Raw genomic sequence first — 27,862 nt, 5'->3', positions numbered from 1 at the left:
TTTGATAGAAAAACAGACATTTGAGGTGAGCAGATCTAGAGTGTCGCTGGTGTTGAGAGTGATCTAACGGGAGCTGCTTTCCACCTAAACTTGGGAACTACCCAGAGTTCTTCCTTCTTTTTTGCATAATGTATGCGTCACTCTATGCCTGAAAGGGTTTTGTTTTGACTTAATACTGGGTGCTCCCTTGTGTCTGGACAAAGCTATACCTCTCTGAAGAGCTCTAATTAGAGCGAAACACTGTGTCAGGGGTTGCTTCTACTCATTTCAGGTTGGCTTGAGTTGGTATTTTACCAATTCAAATATGTAATATTGTGCCTGGAGTGATAAATGGCTTTTGTCATTTTACAGCTCGGCAAGGACAGCACTGTACTAGTCCTATGCTTAAAGATTTTGCTGTATAAATGGCAAAAGACTTTGTCATTTTCTATCTCGGCGTAGATAGCACTGTGCTAATCCTATGCTTAAAAACTTTGATAGAAAAACAGACATTTGAGGTGAGCAGATCTAGAGTGTCGCTGGTGTTGAGAGTGATCTAGCAGGAGCTGCTTTCCACCTAAACTTGGGAACTACCCAGAGTTCTTCCTTCTTTTTTGCATAATGTATGCGTCACTCTATGCCTGAAAGGGTTTTGTTTTGACTTAATACTGGGTACTCCCTTGTGCCCGGACAAAGCTATACTTCTCTGAAGAGCTCTAATTAGAGCGAAACACTGTGTCAGGGGTTGCTTTTACTCATTTCAGGTTGGCTTGAGTTGGTATTTTACCAATTCAAAGCTGTAATATTGGACCTGGAGTGATAAATGGCTTTTGTCATTTTACAGCTCGGCAAGGACAGCACTGTACTAGTCCTATGCTTAAAGACTTTGCTGTATAAATGGCAAAAGACTTTGTCATTTTCTATCTTGGCGTGGATAGCACTGTGGTAAAGGGGATTGGAATCGGGAGGAAGGTAAAGCGGTAAAAACGCTACTGTCCTTGCCAAAGTCAGCCATGCTACAGGCAATTAGACTCGAAACAGGACTGATAGGATAGAATACCCAGACCAGCATGGCTGTGGCTAGATTTTGGAAACGGCAATCTCTAGAGGAAGCGCAAAAGGTGTCACTTTGGTGTAGTGGGGAAATACAACATAGCAATCTAAGATGGGCAGCTGAGGCAAAAAAGAAGATAAAAGGGACAATTTGTTGCCTAGATGTGGGTACAACCCAAAACCCCTTAGAAGCAGTCTTTACAAAAGTGACACTAAGACAAAAAGGAAGGGAGTACTCGAGGTCACAGGACCTAGGTTATTTAAGAAACAAAAAATCGGTAAAAAACATGATAGAAGTGTGGAAAACCGATATAGGATATCCATACCTAGAAGCACTCCCGAACTATGGATTTAGGTGGGATATTTTAAAAATGAGAATTGGCATTATCCCCTGGAGAGTGGAGGAGAAAGTCACGGCAGAAATGATGTACCCAGATGGTTTTTGCAAGTGCGGTATGGGGTCTAAGTGTGAGATAATGCACATTCTTCTTGACTGTCTCAGGTATGTTGAAGTGAGAAAACGGATTCTGCGACCTATATTCATAAAATATAACACAAGAGTGAGAGCCCAAGCAATCAATTTAGTGCTAAGAATGGAATATCTAGAAATGGCTATAGCTTTGGGTTATTACCTGAAAGAAATTAATCAAATGGTCAGGGGAAAGCTCAAAGAAGCGTAGTGAGAAACCCCAGTTACCCTGTATACAATAAATGAAGAAGAGTAACTCAGGCAGGATAAGTCCAATGGGTTTTAATACCTTTTAATCTCCTTATAGCAATGGTGGATTGATGAAGATAATGAACAGTCCTGACTTTAAAAGTCTAAGATAATTCGGATTTTAAGTAGAATGTTCTGTATGTTTTATACTTTTTTAAAGATTTTAACAAAAGTTGTACACTGTTTTATTAATAACTAATTATGTATATTATCCTGAATTTTATTCGATTTGGTTTTAAAGACTAAGGTCTAAATAAAACAGAGTTTTTCTCTCTCTCTCTCTCTATGCTTAAAAACTTTGATAGAAAAACAGACATTTGAGGTGAGCAGATCTAGAGTGTCGCTGGTGTTGAGAGTGATCTAGCAGGAGCTGCTTTCCACCTAAACTTGGGAACTACCCAGAGTTGTGGGAAAGGTAGGACATGCCCTGATGTGTGTGGCATGTCCTGATAGTGAATTATAGCCAATCTCGTGTTCACTCTTGCATGGCTACCTGTCCCCATAGGCCAGAATGGGCAGTTTGATTATAGCATCTTATAATCCTAACTGTCCCAGCGAACATGGTAGAAAAACACATTTAGTATACCTGAACTCAGAATGATAAAATACATCTTTTAGTGAAGTTGATTTTGTGTTTGAAAATAGCACTTTTAGAAAGTAGGTATTTCCTTGCCTAACCATCCAAGCCTCCCTCTGCTAGGTTGGGTATTCCATGTCTGGTTTGTGAGTGACAGGGGCTGGGTGAGTCAGCACAAGGCTGAATAGACCTATCTGCATTGGGAGTGGTGGGAGGAGGAGCACCTGGGCCTGAATTGGGCTGTGTCTGCCTTCCACAATGCTGGCTCCACCTCCTGTGGTGAGTCTGATAACCCTGGCCCACAAAGGAAGAAGTTGTGGACTGGCAGAATGCACCCAGAACTGGTTTGGACCAGGTACAGACACTCTCTGCCTTCAGAGACAAAGGATTTGTGTGTATAAAAAGGGGGGCCCAGACCCCGAACTTTAGATGTAATTGCTGGGGGTGGCCTGCAGTGGTTTCTTTATTGCCAAGGAAATGAGAAAGACTTTTATTTGCAACGTTCATCATCTTGAAGAAGAATCTCCAAGGGCTTGAACTGTGCTTGCCTCCTGCTGAAGTCTCAGGGATACAAGACTTCACCACCAGTTCCCCCCCTGAATTTCCTTGCTGGGAATTATGTCTGCAGAAGCCTGCGTGTTGTTGGGAGCTGGAAGTGCGACTCAACGAGAAGAAGCGTGTCGCATCCACAGCTGTCGCATCATTAAAAAAGCATGCCGCCACCACAAGGGTCACCGTCACATCACAGGAGAAGCATGTCTCAGTCGCAGCTGTGTGTCGTCACATCACTGGAGAAGCGTGTCGCTACCGCAAGGGTCGCCATCGCATCACCGGAGAAGCGTGTCGCAGGGCCTGTCGTGGCTCCCTAAAGTTACAGGGTCGCCTCACGGCCGTCGGGCATGCACGCATCGTCTTCACGTCGTCGCATCGCATCAAGGGCACCATCTTCTCACATCGCACCGGATCGTTGCATCGCATCAAGGTGCCATCTTGTTGCATCGCAACTGGGACGCACCACGAGATCGTCACATCTCCACCTCTCCGGTAAGGAACAGACGTATCGCCTACTTCGCGCAAACAGTGAGGAACAGACGTATCACCTACCTCGAAGCAAGGAACAGATGCATCATTCTCCCTGCGAACCTTTTGTTTATCTTGCGTGATGCATCCAAAGGTGCTTTGTGAGAAATGTGTCGCATTTACCATCTAAAGTAAACTGAGTTATTTCTACCATCTTAAAGGCATTTTCTTACTACTGTACTGTGGATTTTTGTTGTTTGGGTCTTGTGTTATGTCTATATAAAGAATAGTTATTCTTATAAAATCTGTATTGTGTCCATCTGTAGCATTTTCACTGTATTACTGTGTGTGTTCACAAATGCTTTACACACTGCATCTGAGATAAGCCTTCCTGCTCGTGCCACGCTACCACAGGGTTGAGCAGGGGTTATTTTAGGAGTGTAGCCCCTTACTCTAACTAGAAGCAAGAGTCCCTATTTGGACAAAGGTATAAGCTATTGCCAACTAAAGACACCCAGTTCTAACATTTGTGGTCAGCGGTGATGATTTGGACTTCCATTTGTGACTCATATACAGTAATTGGTGTGCACTACTAGTGAGTGCAGACCAAACGCAACCCTATACATTTTTTGGGTAGAATTATTTTTCCTTGGAACTGTTATTTTTGCTAAATACTGCCAGTTCCTATTGCCATGAGTAAAGCAGCATCCAACACATCTATGGATATAGATTTTGAGGAAGAAAGGTTGGAGGCCTACAATGTAAAACAGCTGAAAGCCTTCTGTAGAAAATTTAAAGTTGCTACTCCAGGCCTCACCAAGAAGAATGAGTTCCAAGAGGCGCTGAGGGCCTGGGTAGAAGCAAGAAATGCCTCTGAGCATGTGGAAGAGCCTACAGAGGAGGCTGAGAATGCAGAACGGCAGCTGGATTGGCCATTGGGTCCAGCCAGGGAGAGAGTGTATTCCCCCATAAGCAGCAGTGTTTCTTCCAAGGGCATGTCCCCAGGACAGCTGGAGGACAGAGAGAGAAATATATTGCATAGAATGGAGATGGCCAAGCTAAAGTTGGAGAGTCAAAAGGACCTAGAGAGTAAGAAGTTGGAGCTTTAGAATAACAGAATAGCATTTGAAAGGGAAAAAGAGAAATTAGCACATGAAAGATTTTTGAGGGAATTGAAGCTTAAGGCTAAAAGTTTTAAATTGAGTCCCTCTGGTGGCAACGCATCATCTGTGCCTGCAGAAGGCAGGGTATATTTCCCAAAGGATGTCATCAAAGATTTCCATAAGCATGAAGATATTGGGCAGTGGTTTGCAGCCTATGAAATGGCAATTTTGGGCCACCGGGTCCCTGAGAAGGATTGGGGAGCAGGAATGTGGGGCCGCTTTGTTAGTGATGGGAGGGATACATTGTAAGACCTGCCCAGTGAGAGTAGGATGCTTTATGCCCACATGAAGGAAGCCCTGATGACAAGGTATGGATTGAGCCCAGAACTCTATAAATAGAGGTTCAGGAATTGTAACAAGCTGGAGGCTACCACCTGGGTAAAATATGTGTCTTTATTTTGCACAGCGATGGATGGTTGGCGGAAGGGTAGCAAAGTGAGTACTTTTGAGGAACTCTATGATTTATTTGCATGGGAGCACTTGTCTAGTAATTGTTTTCCAGAGCTACGCCAGCACCTTATTGATAGCAAGCTAACTAACCCTCGGAAGCTTGCTGAGGAGGCGGACCGTTGGGTGAATACCCGGGACCATAAGGGTCATGTGGGAGACTCCACCAAGGTTGGTAAAGTGTCCCAAGCAGAAGAGTGGGTGGGACAAGGGTAAACAGAGAAAGTTCCAGAAAGGGCCCCAAAGTAATTCCCAATGGAACCAAGGTAAGGGTTCCCAGCCTCCACCTGAGAAGAGGTTGAGCCCCTGACAGGTAAACCTGTTCACAGGGGGGCCCCTACATGCTTTCAGTGTAAACAAGTGGGCCACCGCTGGTATGATCCCCAGTGACCCCAAAAGGATCACAATGCACCACCCCGTCAGGTGGCGAGTGTAGCCCTAGAAGGGGAAGAGATGGGTGCCCAATGTGGGTGGGGTCCCGCAGAAATGTCCCTTGTCTCTTTAAAATATTGTGAGGTGGTGCCCAGGACCCAGCTGCCTGATAACACCAAAAAGTACAGGCAGTGGGTGACCATCAATGGTCATAGGGTGGAGGCTCTGAGAGACACCGGGCCAGTTTGACAGCTGTCAGTAGTCAGCTGGTGTATGAAGAGCAGGTGGTCCCAAGTGCATGTTACCCAGTTGTTGCCGCTGACAACACAGAGAGCCACTGCAAGGTGGCTCAGGTTTCCTTTGAGTGGGGGGGTTTCAGGTACTCTCCAAGTAGCTGTAAGGCCATCCGTGCATGTGGATTGTCTGTTGGGCAATGATTTAGACAGCTCTCCTTAGGCTAAGGTGGAGAGAAGGTTTCATTTAGAGATGTTGGGTTTTCCTGAGTGGGAGTGTGTGACCACTCGGTGTATGCCAGCCAGTAGGGGTGCTCAAGAGGTCCTGGAGTCTGAAAGTATGGCCCAGGTACCAGCGTGGGCCAGAGGAAACCAGAGGAAACAAAGGATGCACATATCGCCTCAGAAAATTATATGGCCTGGCTCAATAATGCCTTTAAAGTATTGGCCCCTTTGAAATCCATACGGCCAAATCGCAATCCACCCTCAGCCCCTTGGTTCTCCGAAACTCTCAGATTGGAAAGGCAACGTTGTCGAAATCTAGAAAGACGTTGGCGATAACACTATCATAACAATGATAGAGATACCTACAAAAAACCCTAGTCTCCTACAGAAAGCTGCTAATTATAGAAAAACAAAAATATTATACGGAGCAAATAGAGTTAGCAAAAAACTCAACTAAACAACGCTATCAGGTGGTTTCAAATCTGTCCACCCCACCCATGTGCACTACCATCGAATCATCTCAAAATCTCTGCATTGAACTGGCAGACTTTTTCAAACTTAAGGTCAACTACATCTATGCTAACTTTTCCTCAAAACTAACCTCAGAACCCCCTAGTCCCAACACAAATCACTCCTCTATTCCCACAGTTATGTCTGAATTTACTCAAACCACCCCTTCTCAGATAAAGTAAATTATGGCCACTATCAAGTCAGGATCACCACTGGACCCATGTCCTCCTATGATAATAAAACCAGTGACTGATTTGATAGCTCCCATCCTAACAAACATTTGTAATGCTATGTTTTGTTCAGGTTCCTACCCCTCGGTTTGGAAGAAAGCAATTATCAAACCTTTATTAAAAAAAACAAGTCTGGACCCTTCAGAATCCAAAAGCTACCAACCAATCGCTTCCCTTCCTTTTCCATCAAAAATATTTGAAAAAATCATGAATCATCAGCTGGCCAATTACATCGACCAGAATAATCTTCTTGATGAGACCCAATTCGGATTCAGGAAGCGTCACAGAACTGAAACTGCCCTAATAAAGGCGGCAGAGGAGATCAGAGTGATCATGGATCAAGGAGGTGCAGCAGTCCTAATATTACTGGACTTGTCTGCGGCTTTCATAACATTCTGATCGACCGCATCGGAAAGATTGGCATTCAGAACAAAGCCAAATCACTGCTGTCGTCTTTTCTCTCTGGCCGTGAGCAGTCAGTTAAACTAGGTGACTTCTTCTCCCCTGTTTTCACTTTACCCTGTGGTGTTCCCCAGGGATCCTCGCTAAGTCCGACGTTATTTAACGTCTATGTGTCGGACTTGGCGAGGGTCATTAAATCATGCGGTATTGGGTTAACATCTTATGCTGATGACACCCAGTTGGTACTGGCTGTTCATAATAACGGACGAACAGTTGCGGCCAACTTTCAGGATGGTATGATGGCAATCAGTTCCTGGATGGACCATAATTGTTTCAAATTAAACTCAGACAAGACGGAGGTCATGATATTTGGCAGTCTGACCCCGCCTTGGTCTCCAGTATGGTGGCCTTCTGACTTAGGCCTTCCCCCAACTCCGGTCAATAAAGTCAGGAATTTAGGAGTTCTATTTGACAACAAGTTGTCATTTGTAAGCCATGCCAATGCGGTAGTCTCAGCATCTTTTTATACCTTAAAGATGATTAAGAAATTACTTCTGTTTTTGCCAGCCAGTGCAGGCAAAACCCTGATGTCTACCTTGGTTCTTTCCAAGGTTGACTATTGTAATGGATTACTCCTAAATGCCCAAGAACAAGTACTGAACAAGCTACAACTTGTCCAAAACGCCGCCGCCAGAATCCTGACCAATACTCCAAAATTTTCATCCATTTCCCCTATGATCTGACAACTGCACTGCCTCCCAATTAGGAGCCGCATTAAATTCAAGGCGTTATGCATCATCTACAAGGCCAGGAACAGCATGGGGCCAGAATTTCTAAAAAAAGCCTTGTCAGTTAATACGCCCAAAAGAGCATTGCGCACCGCTACAGCCAATCTGCTACGAATTCCGCGTACTAAAAAAGTGAATTGGGGGGATAGACGCTTCCCTGTTGCCGCCCCCAGGCTATGGAACACTCTTCCCCTCCAAATAAAATCCTGTCCTTCCTTGATGAGTTTCCGGAGACAATTAAAAACGTGGCTTTTTATTCAATAAGATCTTGATTTCCTTTTGCACATGATCTGTTCAGCGCTGAGACACCTTAGGGTATTTGCGCGCTAAATAAATTGCACAAATAAATAAATAAATAAGAGGTAGGAGGTGCGAGAAACCAGCCCCCATTGTTCCCACGGTCCAGGAGGAGGCATACCTTGAGGGGGATGCCCTGGAACCGACAGGGGAGCAAGTTGCAGAACTGAGGGACCTTCTGAGCTGACCCATTGGCAGCAAGAAGGAGGACCCTCCAGGGAGGAATTCTGTGCAGAACAGAAGAAGTGCCCATCTCTTGTGGGTTGGCCTCAAGCCAGGCAGCAGGTGATCAGTCTGGATCACATTGGATCTACTGGCAGAATGACCTACTGTATAGCGAACCTAATGCTGCTGAGCCTGGGTCAGCCCGTGTGCTGGTGGTACCCCAGCGCTTCAGAGCCTTCCACATGGGTTTGGCTCATGATGTACCGTTAGCTGGACATCTGGGGCAGGACAAGACTGTTGAAAAGCTTGTCACCCACTTTTATTGGCCCCAGATGTGCACGAGTTCAGATACTCATTTTAGGACTTGTCAAACATGCCGGGAAAGTGGGAAGAGTGGGAGGAAGCACAAGGCTCCTCTCCAGCCCTTCCCTGTGATCAGCAACCCCTTTGGAAGGGTGGGTGTTGACATTGTGGGGCCTCTGGACCCCAAGACAGCCATGGGCAACAGTTTTATCCTGGTCTTGGTGGACCATGCTACCCGGTACCCGGAAGCCATCCCTCTCAGGACATTGACGGCCCCTGTGGTGAGACGTGCACTGATGGGGATTCTCTTCCATGTGGGGTTTACCAGAGAGGTGGTGTCAAACCGTGGTACAAACTTCATTTCTAAGTATATGAAGTCCCTGTGACAGTAGTGTGGAGTAACTTATTAGTTCACCACTCCTTACTGTAGGAAGGTGGAATCTGACTACATGGTTGCCCCCACTTTTTCTGGTGTTTTGATGGTTTTTGACTTGGTTTGGCTTGGATCCTTCTATTCAGGGCCCCAGTCTTTCTGCTTTCTCTTCTGAAATGATTCCTTTTTTTTAAATAAACTTTTTACTTTCCATCAGATAGTGCAGGTTCATACAGTTGACATAAACTTTTCCATGCTCATGACGAGCTGAACTCGTCATGAGGCACGGTGCTCCGGTGCTCATGACGAGCTCAGCTCGTCATGGGCCGTGGAACGCTCAGGTACGGGGAGAATTCCCCTGCTGTGCTGAGCGTTCCACGGGAACCAATGCACCTGTGACGAGCTGAGCTCGTCATGAGCACAGGAGCACTGTAGCTCATGACGAGCTCAGCTCGTCATGAGCATGGGAGCGCTGTGCGCGCCTCCCTCCCCCCCCCCAGCACAGCGGGGGAATTACCCCCACAGCGAAGGGTATAAACAAATAAATTAATATGAATAAGCAAACATATTAATACATAGGCAAGAGAATAGTGAGAAACAAAAGAGAGGAAACAAATAGAAATTTCACAGTAACATATCATATGTAAGCAAAATGTTTTTTGGGGGGAAACACTTCTTATGTCATATTTAGCCAAATCCAGCTACCTTAAGCCATCCAGGGCCAATGCCCCCACAGCACCTCTAATTTAACTAACGATTTGATGCCACTTGCCTTTGCCAGAGTTGCCTCTACACCATAAGTATCTCTGATAATCGCCCACCAATCCTCTGCCACCGGTGGTGTAGTAGAGACCCATGCCATGGCAATAGCCAGCCTAGCTGCAGCCATTAGAATCGTAAAGAGACGCGGTACTGCCGGATTACCATCTTTATATCCCAACATAATTTCAAGATCCGTGAGTGGGTGATCCAATCCTATTTTAGAATAAAGTATTTGCTCGATTTTCCTCCAGTACCTATTCAATTCTGGACATTCCATAAACATATATTTTCAGTTAGCAGCATACAGTTCACATTTTGGGCATTTTATCTTATCCCCATCTTATTTCCCTGTTCCCATTTAGCTATTCTAGCCGGAGTGTAATACATCATGCAAGTAATACATGTTTGCTGGAGCTGTAAGCTAACAGAATGGGCAGAGTCCTTAACATAGCCTAATGCCTGTTCTATCATTCTAGGTGAGACCATTATCCCCAAGGTTTGAGTCCAACGTTCCACTAATTTCTCATTGCCCAATGGTCTGAAACTATGTAGAAGAGCATACATTGAGCCAATGAGAGATTTAGACTTCTCCCTATAAATACAATCCCAGACTGTTGAATGTTTTATTTCTTTTACGGCCTCATTAGAAGCAAAATAATCCTTAATCTGCAAATATTTGTAAAAAATGGGCCGGAAGTTTATAGGCCAGTCTTAACTTTTCAAATGATTCAATAACTCTATCATTATATAAATCGCCAAAGCAGTTTACTCCATAGTTCGCCCAAATTTTACCCGCTTGATCCCTAAATACCTCAGGAAAAGTGGGATCCCTCACAATGGGTAGTTTTTATGGAATATCAGTAGATTGCACCTAGTAGACATTGCTTGCCAAATATATACAATATCCTTAACGGTCTTAAATGTTACCCTTTTAAAATAGTTTGGATCTCTAATTCCATATAAAAATGTATCCCTCTGGTTCCCCAGCATAAATGTGAAGACAAAATCAGTCTGATCTAGGCCGACCAAACTACGTAAACGACCCGTAAAAGTGGCCCTGAAAAAGTCTTTGAAATCTGGGAATCCAAGCCCACCGTGATCATATGTAGCTTTAAGCAGCTCAATCGCCCTCCTCGGTTTTTTATATCCCCAAATAAAACTACTAAAAAAAAACTATAATTTTAAAAAAAATATGTTGGGGACTTTCAAAGGAATAGAACGAAACAAAAATAGAAATGTAGGCAATATTTTCATTTTGATCAAGTTACATCTGCCTAACAGGCCTATAGGGAGCCTATGCCAAATTCTTAACAATTTAATAGTTTCTTTTAGCAAGGGTACATAATTTAAATCAATGATCTGATTAATCTTACCCGTTATCTTTACACCCAAGTAAGTTATATTGACACAAGATCCGATAATGGAGTTCTGAATCCGGACAGTGGTAAGTACCTGAGTTTTGTCAGCATTCAATTTGTACCCTGCAACTTTGCAAAATCTGTATGCTTCTACCTTAATACTAATTGCAGCTTCCTCTGGGTTGATTGCATAGACTGCGATATCGTCTGCATAGGCTGCGATCTTTAGTTTAGTATTTTCAGCTTTTAGAGGTTTAATTTGTGTGTACTTTTGTAGTGTGCCCAGAATTTCTGGTCTTTCAATACCATGTCCTGGTGTTAACATTAAGGAGTAAAAAGAATAAAATTAAGTCAGTAGATCTTGGTAATAGTGATGGTAGAGCTAGGTGGCTCTGGCAGAGGGCAAGAAATTAACTTCATATATTTCTGAAAATGTTGTATTCCAAACATTGTATCACAAAAGGCATCATAATTCTCATAGACTTGTTTGTAAAATATACGTAAAGGACACCATATTTCTACTTGTCAATGGCATTAAGATGGGTACTGCCATTAAATATGTATTTACAAAGCTAGAGAAGGTCCTATTTACTATAGCGCAGTTGAAGGTGTCATATAAGTTTTACAAACTTCAACTGCGCTAAAGTAAATAGGAGTTGAAGTTTGTACAAGTCATCAGTCTGGGTCTACTTCAGTAAGAGAAAGCTTGCTTTCTGGTGGTGATGAGATAAACAGTTTCAAAGGTTTGCTTGGAATTTATATAATTTAGCCAGAAGATCGTGGTGTCTTTTATATTGAGAGTGTGAATGCCTAGTTTAGCTGGTCATGTTGGAATCAAAAAAGAAAGAAGCAGAAGTGATGAACATAAAACCTTCCTCATACATTTTGGCTGTGTGTATATAGTACTATTGCGTAAACTATGCTGTCTTGAGAAATAGACATTGTAAATAGTCATCTATGTAAAGAATCAATTAGTGGCCTTTATTAACCTTGATGAAACATCATTCATTTGAAGTTAACAAACCTTTGGAAACTTTATGCCAAAACTCAAAGAACTTTGTGCCACCTTTTTTCCAGTCGCAAACGGTTCGATTCTGCGATTCGGCCCATTTGCGACCGGAAACCGGCCTTTTCCGATGCATGAAGTCATTTCCATTTGCAAATTAGGTCATCGCAATTTTTTGCGATTACCTAAATAGCTAATGCATTGAGGGAATGTCAATTTGCAATTCCCTAAAGGCGATGCATCAGCTCTTTCCTAAATGCAAAGTGTGCCTTTAGGAAATGCTAATTACCATCAACTTCAAGTTGATGGTCATTTGCGCATTCTTTGAAAAATGCACAAAAGTGCATTTTTTAAAGTGAGATGTGGTGCACACACATGCCCTTAGGGCGGGTGTTCGCGCCATATGAGCACTGTTCCATTTTTTGGGGGGTGCATCAGGGGGGCCTTAGGCCCCCTGGCACCCTTGGAATTGCATGCGCAATTTGCGATTACCAATTTGGTAATCGCAATTTGCGAATGCATTTCCATTCATTCCTATGGGCCTGTAGGCTCATAGGAATGAATGGAGTAACATTCCCTAATAGCGTTTCACAATTTGCAAATCGCTATTAGGTGATGTTAAGGAATCACAATTTATTTTGAGATTCCTATATGCATAGGGATTTGCGATTCCAAAATAGCAATTCCTTAAAAATCGCTATTTAGGGATCACAAATCCAAATGTTGATGCATGTGGCAGATAAAGATGTAATCACTGTTGGGTAAAATCCATTGAGGGATGCGGCAGTAAGATAAGGCAATGTATGATAGAGCAGATTGTATACCATGGCAAGAAATTACTGTTTTTTTCGACTACACATTGATAGAAATCCAAAAAAATAAAATGTACTGATGCAAAGAAAATACTCAAACACATGGTGAAGGAAATGCTCAAACACATGGTGGGCTTTGATGTTCCGTCTCACCCTTTGGCCAGAATAAGGTAGGAGGCTTCGGCTCTCACTCATTATTGTGCCTGTGGGGAACCACTGTGGCTGCTGTAAAAGTAAAAATTGCATTAGGCAAAATATACTTTAAGACCCATTTTCACTTTCCTCTCCAAACTCCCCCTCCACGACCACAACGAAAGACTCTCATTAAACCTTTTAGTGGCACCCAACTTTAAGTAGGACCATGATCACACAGCGTTTGTTGCCAGCAACCTAGTTTCAAGTAAAACATGTGAAATAGGAGCTGACAAAATGATTTAGCTGTAAAGTCATATCTTTAGCCATGGTACCCTTAAGGGTTTAAAGGCTTTAAAGACCTGTGTCAGAGCAGTGTATTTGGCTAGTTTGCCTATAGACATTCCATGAGTATAAATAGACTGTATAAAGTATTTTTCTGGCAGCAAGGATATATGTTCACCTTGTTAGTATGTAAGGGACTGGGCCGGTTCATAGCCAATGGAAAGAGGTGGATCCTAGTAAAATATACTAATTCAAAACAACTGTAAACTTGTAAGATTAATGAAAGTCACATAAGTTTGCAGAGAAAGGTGAGGTATACCTTCACATGTGCAAAGTGAGGCACTTTTTCCTAAACATTAGTCTGGCTATGCAGTGTGTGCTATTTATTGGTACTACACTCATGCATCTTCATTTTTTTTTTTGTAATTGCACTCTGATCTCACCGCCCATATTCGTGGGTTCACTAATGATTAAGAGTGTCCGGAGAGTTCTTCTCTAAAGCTGATTTTAAGGTATTATCCACTATTGCCCACTGCAAAGTTTGTTAACATTAGTTAATACCATGTACTGAGAGCATAACCCATTAATTGACTACTATGTATGTGAGGGGATAAGACAAGGAGAACAGGCAATTAATAGCTTTTACTACTGAGCATGAGGCGAATACATCTATAAGCACCCCTATAGGAAGACCAAAAGGCCAATTGCAACTGCTGGTTTCCAGACCTTCACTGAACCTGGAACACAGGCAAATAAGAATACTTAGTGTGACCATTCTACTGCCTTGGACTAGCTGAGCCAGTATCAGTATTCCAGGGAGAATTCAAATAATTATATTAATCAATAAAGTGTCCATCCACTGGAACAATAGCTGAATATGAAAATCTTGAGAATTTGATAACATATATAGAAAATTAAATTTTGCTAATGGTTATTTCTAGGCACGCTCTTTCAATGACTATACTAAGGAATAAAAACAACAAAGGTTCATACAGGGTGCATCAATATATTTACTTTGATGTTCCTCAAATTAGCTAGACATAGATTCCCTTCAAATGTGTTGCCACGAACAGCAGGCATTCACTCCATACGGCCTCTCAGCATCAATCAATCAGTAGATTTGTAGAGCACTTATTGTCACCCGTGAGGGTATACAGCTGATGGCACTGTCCAGTTGATTAGCTGAATAGCCAGGTCTTCAGGGGCTCCCCATCTCTTCAAAACTCTGGAACAGATGGGGAGGTCCAGAGATAATGGGGTAGCTCAAGCCATGTCTTCCTTGCTAGGTGGGAGAAGGAGCGACCTCTGCATCTGCTACATCAGATGCGTGGTTGAAGGTTAGAGACGGAAGTGGAGCGGAGATGTCTGGTGGGCTGATGGAAGGTCAGGCGATGGTTCAAGTAGGTGGGTGCGCAGTTGTGTAGGGCCTTGTATGCAGGGGCCAGGAGCTTGATAGCCAGTTGATTTCCCTGAGGTAGGGGGTGATGTGGTTTGTCTAACGAGATCCATGCCTTCTGTGTTCTGCATGGTCTGTAGTCGATTTGTAGTAGCATGCTCATTGGGGGTCTGAGTTAAGAGGGCCACCAGGATGCATCCATGGGGAGCTTTTGTTTCCAAAGATCTGTCCCTCTATCTTGTCTGTGTTGAGCTTCAGGCAGTTGTCGTTCATCTATTTGGCAATGTTTATAATGCAGTTGTTGAAGTCGGTCTTGGTGTTGGTGGTGTCTTCGGAGAGGGAGAGAATGAGTTGTGTGTCATCAGCATAGCATATGATACCAGTCCATGTTTTTTTATGATGCTGGGCAGAGGTGTCATATAAGTTTTAAAAAGGGTGGGGATGACTGAGCATCCTAGTCCACAGATGATTTCTTTGGTTCGAAGGTGAAGGGTAAAATTACTTTTTCATTCTTCTGGTGAGGAGAGGCGATCCATCTGAGAGCAGCTCCTTGGATGCCTCTGTTGTGCAGCCTTGTGATAAGTGTGTGGTGGGAGCCACTACGTAGGCTGCCAAGAGGTCTCTCCTCTTTCTGAAGTTAGCAACTTTATTTTGTCTAATTTCTTTTAGAAGGGTTTCCCACGTTAAAGCGTTGGAGACTTCAAATAGATTCTATTCTCCTGAAGGGGTACATTGTAGCATATTGAAAAGGACTAAAATAATGTCTGAGCCTGTTTTGTATTCTTTTTTTCCCTGAGTGTGAAAAGCTATGTTTGGTAAAATGTATGAGAGTAAGGTGCTGGAGTTTAGGGCAGATGGTGAGGAACAGTTGTTGCTGAGTTACGTCAAACCCTATAAGGCAGTCTCCATAGCCACTTTAGCTAGTTGGGCGAGAGTAGTAATAAGTGAGGTAAGAGTAGACCTTTCCAGATAAGGTGCCTATTCCTCAGAAGTGCAAAGGCTAGTAAGGTTTTCTGGGCAGGTAGGTTGCTAACAAATATTTTAAAAGTAGCAGATTGATCTAATGCGAATACTTTTGCTAAATGTTATTTACGACCTGTGGCCACTGGATGGCTTTAAACTTGCAAAATGGTAGTGTAAAGATGAGGCGCAGACAGGAAATAGTTGATAAGGATTTATTGTAGATAAGAGAGCCGTCCAGCTTGGGGGAGAGAAGACAGCTGCAACTACCACGAAAGGAATCCAGGGGTGGAATGCCTGAGCAAGGAAACCTCACAGGTGACATCACAAGGTTCAGTAATAGAACCACAACAAGCAGAGGACAATGCAGATCACCACACACCTCCCCCCTTTTTTAAAAAAAACAAACCTGAAAGTAGAATAATAACAAAAAAAAAACAAATTAGACAAAATCACGAAATCTGTTAGGTCTAACAGTAGCTCTAGAATTTTTCCTTAAACTATTCCCAACATTGACAAATCTAGGAGAAGGAGCAATTGCACGGGAAGGATCTTTGGCAACACGAGAAGTGCTCCACCAATTACCATTAGACAATTTGACAGCATTTTTGCAAACTTCCACAACCTGTTGAGAATCAAGAAATTTTGAGAAACCTTTTTTGACAGTGACAGGATTTTTAATTCTAACCCAATCACCTGTACGAATGCTGGGAAAAGACTTTTTGCATAATTGTTCATTATTGGACAGAGAACTTGAAGATTTTTTGTTAGCACATTGCCAAACCTCTTCTAAGTCACAGCCCCGGTGAGAACTTTTGGCCATCCAAAAAGGGAAAGCTCGAGAACAGGCTTTCCTTCCTCTCATGAGTTCGAAGGGAGAAAAACCAGTAGTAACATGAGGGGAAATACGATAAGACCAAATAAGATCTCTTACAGCTTGAAAAATACAATTATTAGACCTGAAAGCAGCTTGCACACATTCAACAATGACTCTATTGAATCTCTTGGTCTTGCCATTGCTTTGGGGATGGTACAAGGGAGTTCTGGTGTGCTTAATACAGCAATTTTTCAAGAAAACACCCATTTCCTTGGAAATAAACTGTACACCGTTGTCGGTGAGAATTTCTTCTGGACAACCCTCCCTCAAGAATATCTTACTCAAGCAATCAATGACACTTTTGGAGTTGTGAACATTGATGGTTTCAACTTCAACCCATCTAGAAAGGTGATCAACGAGAACCAAGAAATATTTGGAAGTGTTGGGAAGGACGTGGAATGGACCAAGAAAATCCAGACCAATTTTCTGCCAGGCTCTGATAGGAGGAGGAACAACAGAATTACTAACACCTTCCAAGACAAGGACCTTGTCACTGGTGTTGCAAGGTGAACAAACTTTAATGGCTTCAACAATTTGATTATCCATTTTAGGCCACCAAAAGTTTGATCTGACATTTCTCTTGGTAATAGTGGCTCCTAGATGTCCAGAATGGGCATCGGCAATTATTTTCTCCCGATAGACAGAAGGGGGAATGAATTTATTGCCTCTAACAACTTTACCATTTTCTAAAGAAAGCTCTGAATTAATTTTCCAATAAATTTGAAGTTCGGAAGAAAGATATTTTTCTTTGGGCCAACCCTTTTGAATGAAAGAAGTTACATCTTTGAGAACAACATCGCTTTCAACAGCTTTGATCCAATCACTTTCAGCAAAAGAGATGGAATCTTCGGAAATGTTGGCTACAAAGCATTCTTCGATCTCAGTTTCCCAATCATTTTCATCAGAGTCTTGTATCGGTAACCGGGACAAACAATCTGCCCGTTTGTTTTTGCCACCTGGGATATAAATGACTTTAAAATTGAACTCCAAAAGTTTAGTGGAAAGTCTGGCCAAACGTGCAGTGGTACGCTTGATATTTCTGCCTGACAAAATATCGACAAGAGGTCGATGGTCGGTCTGAAGAACAAATGGTCTGCCCCATAAGTAAGACTTGAATTTCTCAACACTCCAAGCGCAAGCTAGGAGCTCTTTTTCTATAACAGAATATTTTCTTTCCACAGGACGAAGGGTCCTGGAGGCAAACCCCACTGTAAATTCCTTCCCATAAGCTAATTGTGAAAGAACAGCTCCTAAACCATATTCACAGGCATCAACAGTGATTACGGTTTCTCTATCGCCATTGAAGGGTTGGAGAGCAGGAGCTTTAGTAATGTGCTCTTTAATAAGCTGAAAGCCTTTTTCACACTCATCAGACCAGCTGAAGGTAGCACCTTTTTTAAGAAGTAGTCTAAAACATTCAGTAGTTTTGGCATAGTCTCTCATGAATTTTGAGTAAAACTCACAAAGGCCAAGAAAAGACAAAAGTTGTTCTTTGTTAGAGGGAGGGGGAGCTTCAACAATGCTCTTGACTAAACCAGGTCTGGGTTTGATGCCACTCTCAGAAATGGTATGACTAAGGTATTCTACCTCTCTGGTTTTGAATACACACTTGCTTTTCTGTAAAGTTACGCCTCTTCGTTCTAGAATACTAAAAACTTGGTCAATGGTCTTCTCATGTTCAGTCTCAGTTTGAGTAAAAATGAGGATGTCATCTTGGAAGACAACTACGTTAGAAAGTTCCTCAAACATTTCAGACATGATACGCTGAAAAACAGTAGCGGCAGAAGCTAAGCCAAAAGGGAGGCGACGAAATTGGAAAACACCATCAGGCGTTACAAAAGCAGTGAGATGTCGTGAGAGAGGATGCAATTCAATCTGGTGGTAAGCTGCCTTAAGGTCAAGTTTGGAAAACCAAGTAGATGAGCCCACCTTAGCTATTAAATCTTCAATACGGGGAAGGGGAAAGCCATCGACCCAGATGGCCTCATTAAGGCTGCGTAAATCCACACACATCCTAAGGTCACCGGACCTTTTCCTGGCAAGAACAATGGGAGAAAGCCATAACGTGGATTCAACTTTCTCAATAATTTCCTGTTCACATAGTGACTTAAGGTGTTTGGATAAGTCGTCTCTAATGCTAAGTGGGACATTTCTGAGTTTGTGTTTGACTGGGGTAATGTTGTCTTTGACCTTAATGAAATGCTGAAAATTGGTGATTTTGCCAAGCCGATCTTCAAAAATTTTCTCATATTTACTTTCCCACCATTTACCATTTAAAATGTTGCATACAGGAAAAGAAGGTGAGGATTTGGAACAAGAGGAATTGCACCCTTCAATAAATACAGGATTGGGTAATCCAGGTTTGATGGTGATACCAAATTCAGCCTGATGTAGGAGACCAAGGACATTGATGCCTCGTTTGGCAACATAAACCTTCCCCTTAATGTATTTGCCAAAAATAGAGATTTCAGCCCAGAAGTATCCTAAAAGGTTAATCCTGCTCCCTTCAAAAGCTACAGACAGAACATCAGGAGGAAGTAAACACTTGTCTCGCCAAAAATGAGAGTATTTGTCGTGAGAAACGATGGTGATGCGAGCTCCGGTGTCTACGAGCAAAAGAATATGATAATTATCAATAATGGTATCAACTTCGGGATCAGGAACATCAAATGTATGGCTGAGGTTGTCACTATCTTTTACTACAACAACATACTCTTGAGTAGTTACATCACAATCAGAATGTTCAGTGGAATCAGAATATTCAGAAGAAGACATTGGAGAATTCAAATCAGAAGAAAGATCAACCTCATTCATAACACATCGTACATTGCCTCTTCTACCTCTCATGCACACTTTTGAGAAATGACAATTTTTTCCACATTGGCTGCATTGTTGGTTGGCAGCAGGACAATTTTTGAAGTTAGAAAAATGGTAAGAAGAACCACATCTGAAACAAAAAGTACTTTGACTAAATTGTCTATTAGGCATAAAGGGTCTTCTGGTACCAGAAGTTCCCATTCTTCTAAAATAACCACGTGTGTCACGAGGAATAAAACTGGGTACTTTGGTAGAAACAGGCATTTTAGAGGAGACTGCACTTGAAATAGAAGTATTGGAGAGGGACACTTCTAATTGTTTAGAATCTTCTAAATATGTCTCTATGCTTTTAGCTATGTCAATAGCCTTATCTAGGGAAGGGTCTTTGCAAGATAGTAATTTCCCTTGAATTTGTTTGCAAGAACAACGGGCAACTAGTTGATCCCTAATAAGTTGTGAGGTGAAATTATCAAATTCACATTTTGAAGCAAGGATTTTCAAGGCAGTAACAAAGGTATCAATGCTTTCTTCAGGTTTTTGGGCCCTGGTGAAAAATTTGTAACGATGTGCAACCATGTTTTTAGTTTTGACAAAATATTTGTCTAATTTGGCTATGGCTATATCAAATTCATCTGGAGCTTCACCAGGAGGAGGAACATAAGGAGGTAAATGGTCAAAAACATTTTGACCTTCCACACCAAGATGATAATACATAAGACTTTTTTTTCTTTCTGCACGATATCTAAGGCCATCGATAGCACCTAAGTAAGCCATGAAAGATCTCAACCAGAGTTTCCATTCAAGAGGAGGATCTCCAGGAGTCTGAAGGAATGGAGCAGGTGGAGAAACGCTTTGCATCGTCAGATCTTCTATTTTTTGGATAATATAAACTTAACAGTGAAAATGAAAGAAAAAAAAAATAACTACTGTAAAAAATAAACAAAGTCTCCAGATGGAGCTTGTAATTAGCGATGAATAAATAGTAGAAGAAAAAAAAACTGTAGTACAGTAGTGTAGATAATCTTTTGAGATGTGCAGATGCTGTGCACATCAGCGTGTAAACGTTGTAATGGTAGGTATAAGCTGTGTGCATCAGCGCGAAAATGTAGTTTTTCCCTTTGTAGTTTTTCCCTTTGTAAAGTAGACAATGTTGAAGTAAGTATAAGCTGTACGCATCAGCGCGAGAATGTGGTATTTTTGCTATGTGCAAATAGAGCTGAGCACATCAGCGTGTAAAAGAAGAAGTTGATTGCTGCGTGCTTTAGCTGTGCACGTCAGCGTGTAGATAAACAAAGTGAAGAAAAAAAAATAAAGCTGTGTGCATCAGCGAAGGCAAAGACTTTGTAGTTAATTTGCTGTGCACGGCAAAAACAGAGAAGTCTAGGGGACAGCAGATGAGCTTTTAATGCAAATGAATCCTTTGTGACGTGTAGAAAAATGCACTCGAATCCAGCAGAGATGAAGCCTTTGTGACGAGTGACAGTGACGTGGTAGCCGAATGAAAAGCAGCGTGAGATCGCTATGGTAACCACCAACGTGAGGCGTGATGACGTTAGGTTTGAGTCCGTTTGGAAATCTAAGACGTGATCATAACAAAGCGTCGCTCGAAGAGGAAAGAACATGCGAAGGAGATGCGTGCAGCAGGGAAAACGCCGAAAAAACGGTAAAGCAGTTTTGAATGGTTGAAGAAAGGTTTCAGTAAGTTACACGCAGTTTAAATGTCAAACGCAGCTTGACGCCGGGAAAGTCACACACGGCTTGAATGTCGCACGCAGCTTGGGGCCGGGAAAGTCATACACGGCTTGAATGTCGCACGTGGTTTAAATGTAGTTAAAGTTTAAACGGTAGAAAAAATAGCAGGGTAAATCCTGCAGCTGTGACGGCTCTCAGTGAGTACGGCAAGCGAAGTAACAGTTTGAAGAGGGTACTCACGTTGGTGTTGATCGAAGATAAAGGAAATGTTCTTACTGTCGCAGCGCTGAATGTCTTCACTTTCACTGCTCAGCTGAAGAAAAGCTGACCATCCTCTGTCGCCATTGTAAAGATGAGGCGCAGACAGGAAATAGTTGATAAGGATTTATTGTAGATAAGAGAGCCGTCCAGCTTGGGGGAGAGAAGACAGCTGCAACTGCCACGAAAGGAATCCAGGGGTGAAATGCCTGAGCAAGAAAACCTCACAGGTGACATCACAAGGTTCAGTAATAGAACCACAACAAGCAGAGGACAATGCAGATCACCACAGGTAGCCTTCAGAGGCTAACATTATCCCTTCCTCCTCACCCTACGAGGAGAAAATAAAAAAAAATGTAAAAACAAAAAGAATGACTAGGATGAAGGTATTATTTAAGTTTGTTAACAGGTTTATAATTGATAGTGTTATAGCATCAAGTACTTGTGAATTAATTTTTTTTGCACAAAAAAAGTCCAACACTATTCACGCATTTTAATTTCCCAGATATAAAGTGCATGTGCATTACAATGTCAGTACTTTTTATTTGTGCTTTTATGGCCTCAAAGGCTGAAATAAAGATTTTTTTTTACTTTGCTTGAATTCTATTTGCAGACAACTTATTATAAAGCTTGACAGAAAATGAAAATGTTGTCCTGTTTTGTCGCAGCTTAAAGATGATGATGACTGTGTGCCCTGGATATACATATTGTCTGGACATTCTATTGCTTATTGGTCTTTAAAGGGCTACATGTTGCGGCAGCAATAGAAGGTCATTGCATAATGTAAACCTCAATTGTCTTTAATGGAATCAAAATTCTTCTTGTATGTTGATTGGAGAATCGCTATTCTGGCTTCGCCTAGGTTAAAGATGAGGTGAGGGCAAAAGCCAGTTGGGGTCTGAATGGACCGAGTTCACGATGGAGGCAGTGTCCTGTGGGGGGAGCAGTCCCCATTCAGTTAGTCGGATGTCTCTGGTGGTAGCGGGGTTGTTGTGTTGCTTAAAGAAGTCAGTGGCCTTGGGCTAGGGTTTAAAGTATCTGTAGACGTTGCAAGGTTGTTGCAGAATTCCTGTGCGGGGGTAATGTTGTTAGTTGCCGCTGAGGGGTTGGAGAATTCTTTGACGCTTTGGAAGAGTTGTTTGCTGTTATTAGAGCTTGATTCAAAGCATGAGGGTAAGGCCTTTTTCTTCAATTCTCTCAACTGTCTGAATCAGAGGTTGAGGGTTGTGTTGAAGTTGGTCTTGTTGGTTGTGTCCTTGTTGGTGCGCATCTCCTTTCCAGTTGTTTACGGTGCTGTTTAGTTGTTCGGAGGTCTTCAGTGTCCCAGCTAGCCTACTTAGTGAACTTTCTGTGGGTTGTTGCCAATGGAAGCAAAGCTGTTGGTGCAGTTTCTGATGTTCTGGTCTAGGTTGTTGGAGGACATGAGGCGGGTGGTGATGAGGGTATTGATCCATGTGTCCTTTAAGACTTTGCTTCAGCTGTAGTGGGGGGATTGGGTAGACTGGGGGCAGCAGTCAGTGAGCTGGTGATGTTGAGGTGAATGATGGAGTGGTCAGTCCAGGTGAGTTCTGTGGTGTGGTTGTACCTGAGGTTGTCACTGGAGATGAAGATTGGGTCTAGTGTGAGGCCTGCGGTGTGCATGGGGTCATGAGCGAGTTGGGTGAGTTGGATGTTGTTCATGCTGTCGAGGATGTTGGTAGTGTTGATGTCATTGAGATCCAACACAAACATAATGTCTTTTAACTGGCAATATTATCTACCCAATACAGTCTCATGAAGAGTATGAGGAGCATGTGCATATAAATCGTAAAATGTTCATTTGGTAAATTATGTTAGCCAAAACATATCGAGCCCTCCTACTATGTCCTTGAGGGGTTTATGGCAAGGTCCACTGCAAACCTGTATAATGACCCTGTTGACTTGATTGTCCTTGAAGGCATTGTAAAATCACCATCAGAAGTGGTCACTTTTACTAAACTTATTCCCTCTACAATGGTAGGTAGGGGAAGTGAGGAATGCAATAGGAGAGATGAATAAGGAAGCAGAAATGAAGCGGTTTCTGACCTAGCAAATATGCGAAAGAGGAAAAGGGTAAATACTGGTAGGAAATCTTAGTGGCATGGTGCGGTATTATGGGCTGACAAGAAATTATAGAAAAGGGATTGTGTAGAGATTGGACTGTTTAGTTATGGATTGGAAGCAAGGGTTGGGAGATGAGATTGTACTTAGGAAAGATTCAATGTAAGAGAACTGCAAATAACATTCAAGGATGGCTACTGAAAGGCTGAGATACATAGGTCCTTTATATCCATTAAAATACCCTTACTCTTACCAGTCTTCTCCCAGCAATATGGTGTGTGGGGTTGTATAACAGTGAGAAGCTTCTCTGTCTCGTGGTGGTTCCAGAAGGCAATACAGGAAGCTGACAAGAAGACAAAAAGGATTTCAGACAAGATCAAGGCCAAGCCCAGCCTTTAGTAATGAGACCCACACTTCCTCTATGCCCACACATAAACACCCTTAACTTTGTTTGTCAGAATATAACAATTTTAATATTGCGCTACCATAATATTGTAGAAAAACTATGAACTAAAATATTGATAATTAAGTATATAACATTTAATTTAGATGACTTATTATTATTCTAACACCTACACTCCTTTAAGATGTAGATATCACTACGGTACCTATACACAGAGTTATGTTCATATGGTACTTCTTTGTACAGGCCTGACCCTAGAAAGTGCTCGCATCTCTTCGGTATTTGGACAAAATATCGGAAACACAAATGTTGTGGGACAGAATATAATGTCTAAAATATAGAGGACAAGAATACCATGTATGTCAGTTTCTAAGGGTAAGTAAAGTTTTGCTACCTTTAACTCCTCATATATGTACCTTGACGATATATCTATAAATCTTCAAGGTACGTAGATCTGGAGTTAAGAATAGTAAATTTACATTTACCTAATTGCACTTACCTACTCGATATTCTTGTCCTCGATATTTTTGACACAATAGTCTGTACACACTCTATTTGTGTTTCTGATTTTGTCACTAATTAATCTCTTCAAATGTTCTTCCTGAAGTGACCTCTAATAGGAAGACTATCTTGTAAAATATGCTTGTAAATATTCCTCTATGTAAAGGATGGACCAGTGGCTTTTGCTACCTTGCTGAAAGAATATTTGAAGTTTATAAACTTTTGAAATACTCAACCAGACCCTCCAGGATTTTGCATTTTGCAAAAAAGTCGCAAAATCTGCAGTTTTGTAAAAAGGCTGTTCTTTTTACAAAAGTGCCCACTACATTTGGGGAATGTGATCTGATGTTTTTTTTTGAGTGAAGAGGCTGACAAAAGGTTGTTAAAACATAATTGAAAGGGTCGTGAAAACATAACTTACAGATATTTTCGTCTCTCAGTTCCCAACTTTTTGGAAACTAGGACATCTTGTGGCCAGGGATGGTAATTGTTTTCAAAATATCTCTATTATAAAGTTCAAAGGTGAACAGTAGGTCGTACTTTTTTAAAGAGAAAGGAATCAAAACGAAGGGAAAGGGAAATGAGCACGATTCTCTGGAAGAGAGTTAATGTGCTAGAAGTCAGGAAGTGGCGATTAAAGGCTCCAGGAGTGATTTGGGTGTCCTCTGGACAATTTACACTCCTCATTTAGTGGCCATAGCGAGTAAGGTTTATTTGGTTGGCCATCACTGAGCTAAGCATCATTAGTGTTGTGAGATTTGCATGAACCTGTGTGGAGTAATTTCTCTAAGAGATCAGATTTTTGTAGGTGTGGACATCATAAGTGTACTCCTACGTTCAGCCAGGGCCAAAACACAGGCCCCGACGGCCCATGCGGTGCAGGAGGCCCCAGGCCTTCTGCCTTCCTCCATTCAGCCAAAGAGCAATTTTTTTAGTATCAGATAAGTCTTTATTTCAAATCATGTCATAAAAGACAACATAAAAAAACCATCATCAATACCTTAAAAGTACATTAAGCACAGCTGATTCATTGACAATTATACATAAATAAGGGCTTTTCACGAAACCTACTGGCAAAATCTGTCCTCTGATTATTCTTTATCAATAATTAAAAAGGTAGAAACTCAATTTAAAAGTAATAAGTTTTATCTAAAAATCTTTAAAAAAAATAAAGGACAATTCATTTTACATAATAAGGAGGAGACATTTAAACATTTGGGACAACAGCTGATTTTAGTTTGGTCCCTCGAATTGCCCACATCCAATTGAGAAATTTAGACACAGCAATAATTAGGCTTTCCGAACAGTCTGTTTTAAAAATCCGTAGGGCCTCAGTTCCTTTTTTGATACCTTTTTGAAGACATACTGGCCTAAGCCACCTAAGCCGCGGCAGTTTGTACACAGGGCATATAAACAATATATGAGCTAGACTTTCCAGTTGTGAACTACAAAAGGGACACATAGCATCATTACCAGAGGACTATTTACTTGCAAAGGTATTAATTAACAGGGTACCCACCCTATATTGATGGAATCGTGTCCGGTCCTCAGGGATTGTAATAAAATCCCAATATGGTTCATAAGCTGGTAAGTGTTTAAGCTCAAGAAACTCCCTATGTAGTGAAGAGGTGGAACATCTTTGGAATTTTGTGTTGTGACCATCGACCAGTATAGTTTCTTAAGAATCTTGCGTGATGGAAAAATATTGTGCGCTGGGTTATCCCATAGCTCAGCCAAGCCCATGGCATTATAAATAGCCTTGGATTAACTAAACCATTTTATTCTATTGGCTGTGTCCATGTTCCTAACTTCAAGGAGTGCTTGGTAGGCATGGGCGGAAAATCCGTTCCGCTCGCGGATTTTGCGGATTTTCGGGAAATCCGCAATCCGCGAGATTTGCGAATTTCCCGCAAAATCCGCAAATCCGCGAGCAGCGGATTTTGCTCGCACTGCTCGCAATGTTCGCGTGAGTTCGCGCATTGCGAATAAGTGCAAAATTGCAGAAATACGATCTTAGCAAAACTGAAAGTAACTACTTACCAGGTTCAAAAGTTCAGGCACATCATTAGTAGCCATTTCCTGTAGTGCTTCCTGAGGGGCCCCTCCAGAGTTCAGTTGCCAGTTGAAACTATTATGTGACCCTGCTCTGAACCTCAGAATAGTTACACATATGCCACAAAGGTCCTGAATTACAGCTAAGGGAGACAAGCAGGAGCCAGGCTGGAAGTTAAAATCCATTAATCAGCCCCTAATTCATTATTGTCAGTTGGGGCAGGGCAGGTGTTGTAACTAATTTTGCAACAATGAAAGCACTTAGCAAGTGCAAAAGATCACTAATCAGGGCGCACTAAGGAAGCAGGTGCCAGCTAAAAAAATATTCTGTGACACATTAATCAGCCCCAAATTAATTCAGGTCACTTGAGGCAGGGAAGGTGTGCTTTGCTTTGCCGAAAATAATGTACACTGGACAACCAGAGGGTGTGGTGATGAAACAGAGGGTGGCATGGGTGGGCCAGAGGGTGGCATGAGTAGTCAGAGAGTGGCAGTGGTGACAGAGAGTGGCAGTGATGAAGAAGAGTGTCTCAAACAGGCTGGACACGTAGAAACAACAAGTTCGCAAAACTTGCGACCCAACAGGTAAGTTCGCAAATTGCGAAATTGTAAAAACCCTCGCGAACTGGCAGAAACACGGGCGAACACAAAAAAAAAAAAAATCCGCAAATTTGCGGGAATTCGCGGATTTTGCGGATTGCGAATCCGCAAATCCGCAAAATTCGCGAACGCGAGATCCGCAAAATTCGCTCATGCTTAGTGCTTGGGCATAGTGGGAGAGCTCTGGGGTAACCCAGATCCTCGGCCAGTATGCTATGGGTCTAAAGCGCGCTACATCCTCTATTCTCTGGCAACCCAGGTCAAGATAGATATTAGCAAAAGCGGGGTAGATGGTGGGAGCCTCGCTATTCCTCATACAAATTTATTTTGGGCATTTGTCAGTTCAGAGATGTTACATGACCCCCATAGTTCGGCCCCATACAATATAGATGCTCGTATTTTTGTGTCATAGATTTTTAGTGCCGGAGATATGGGTTGGGTGGCCGAAGAGCACAGTTCTCTCAAGAGAACTCCCGCCAGCTGGGCATGTATAGTAGCTAGTTGATTAATGCGTGGTTTCCAATCCAGCCTTGAACCCAGTGTGATACCCAAGTATGAGAACAAATGGGTTTGCTCTAGCAACTCCCCATTCATTATTGCTATTCCTTTCACTTGCTTATACCTATGCATTACCATAAATTTGGCTTTAGACACATTGATGGTAAGGCCATAGTCGCTACAGAAGGTCTCAAACCGCCCGATTGCTCTCTGGAGCCCTTGTTGGGTCTTGGATATTAAAAGAGTGTCATCTGCGAACATCAACAGGGGTATAGACTCACCACAGAGCTTGGGTGCATCCGTAGGAAAATCCCTGTAGTAGTCGATAACCCTGTTGATGTACAGAGAAAAGAGCAATTAATATTGGTGGTATAAGGGAGACTCAGGGGCCCTTCATCACAATCTGCAGGGGGGTGTACCTGCTATTTTCTTTGGGGCAGAGCCGCGGGCTGGACACTGCTTCACTACTGCTTGTGGCTGGGCCTGGCTCCGCCGAGACCCCTGTGCCTGGTACTCTGC

General features: G+C 42.3%; 1 protein-coding gene across 1 annotated transcript in view; it reads right to left on the bottom strand.

Moving 5' to 3' along the window:
* Positions 1–27,862, bottom strand: part of LOC147708718 (uncharacterized) — a 202,925-nt gene that overhangs the window by 130,119 nt on the left and 44,944 nt on the right. The window contains exons 9-10 of the mRNA XM_086925388.1: positions 23,543–23,632; positions 12,947–13,018 (exon numbers count right to left, since the gene is read on the bottom strand). Of these exons, the coding sequence (XP_086781514.1) occupies positions 12,947–13,018; positions 23,543–23,632 (162 nt within the window). The remainder of the gene's footprint in view (positions 1–12,946; positions 13,019–23,542; positions 23,633–27,862) is intronic.

This window comes from Lissotriton vulgaris, chromosome 6 (assembly GCF_964263255.1).
Source record: "Lissotriton vulgaris chromosome 6, aLisVul1.2, whole genome shotgun sequence".
NCBI classification, from domain to species: domain Eukaryota; kingdom Metazoa; phylum Chordata; class Amphibia; order Caudata; family Salamandridae; genus Lissotriton; species Lissotriton vulgaris.
The sequence above is the reverse complement of the archived record's forward strand: the minus strand, read 5'-3'. Positions and strand labels throughout refer to the sequence as shown.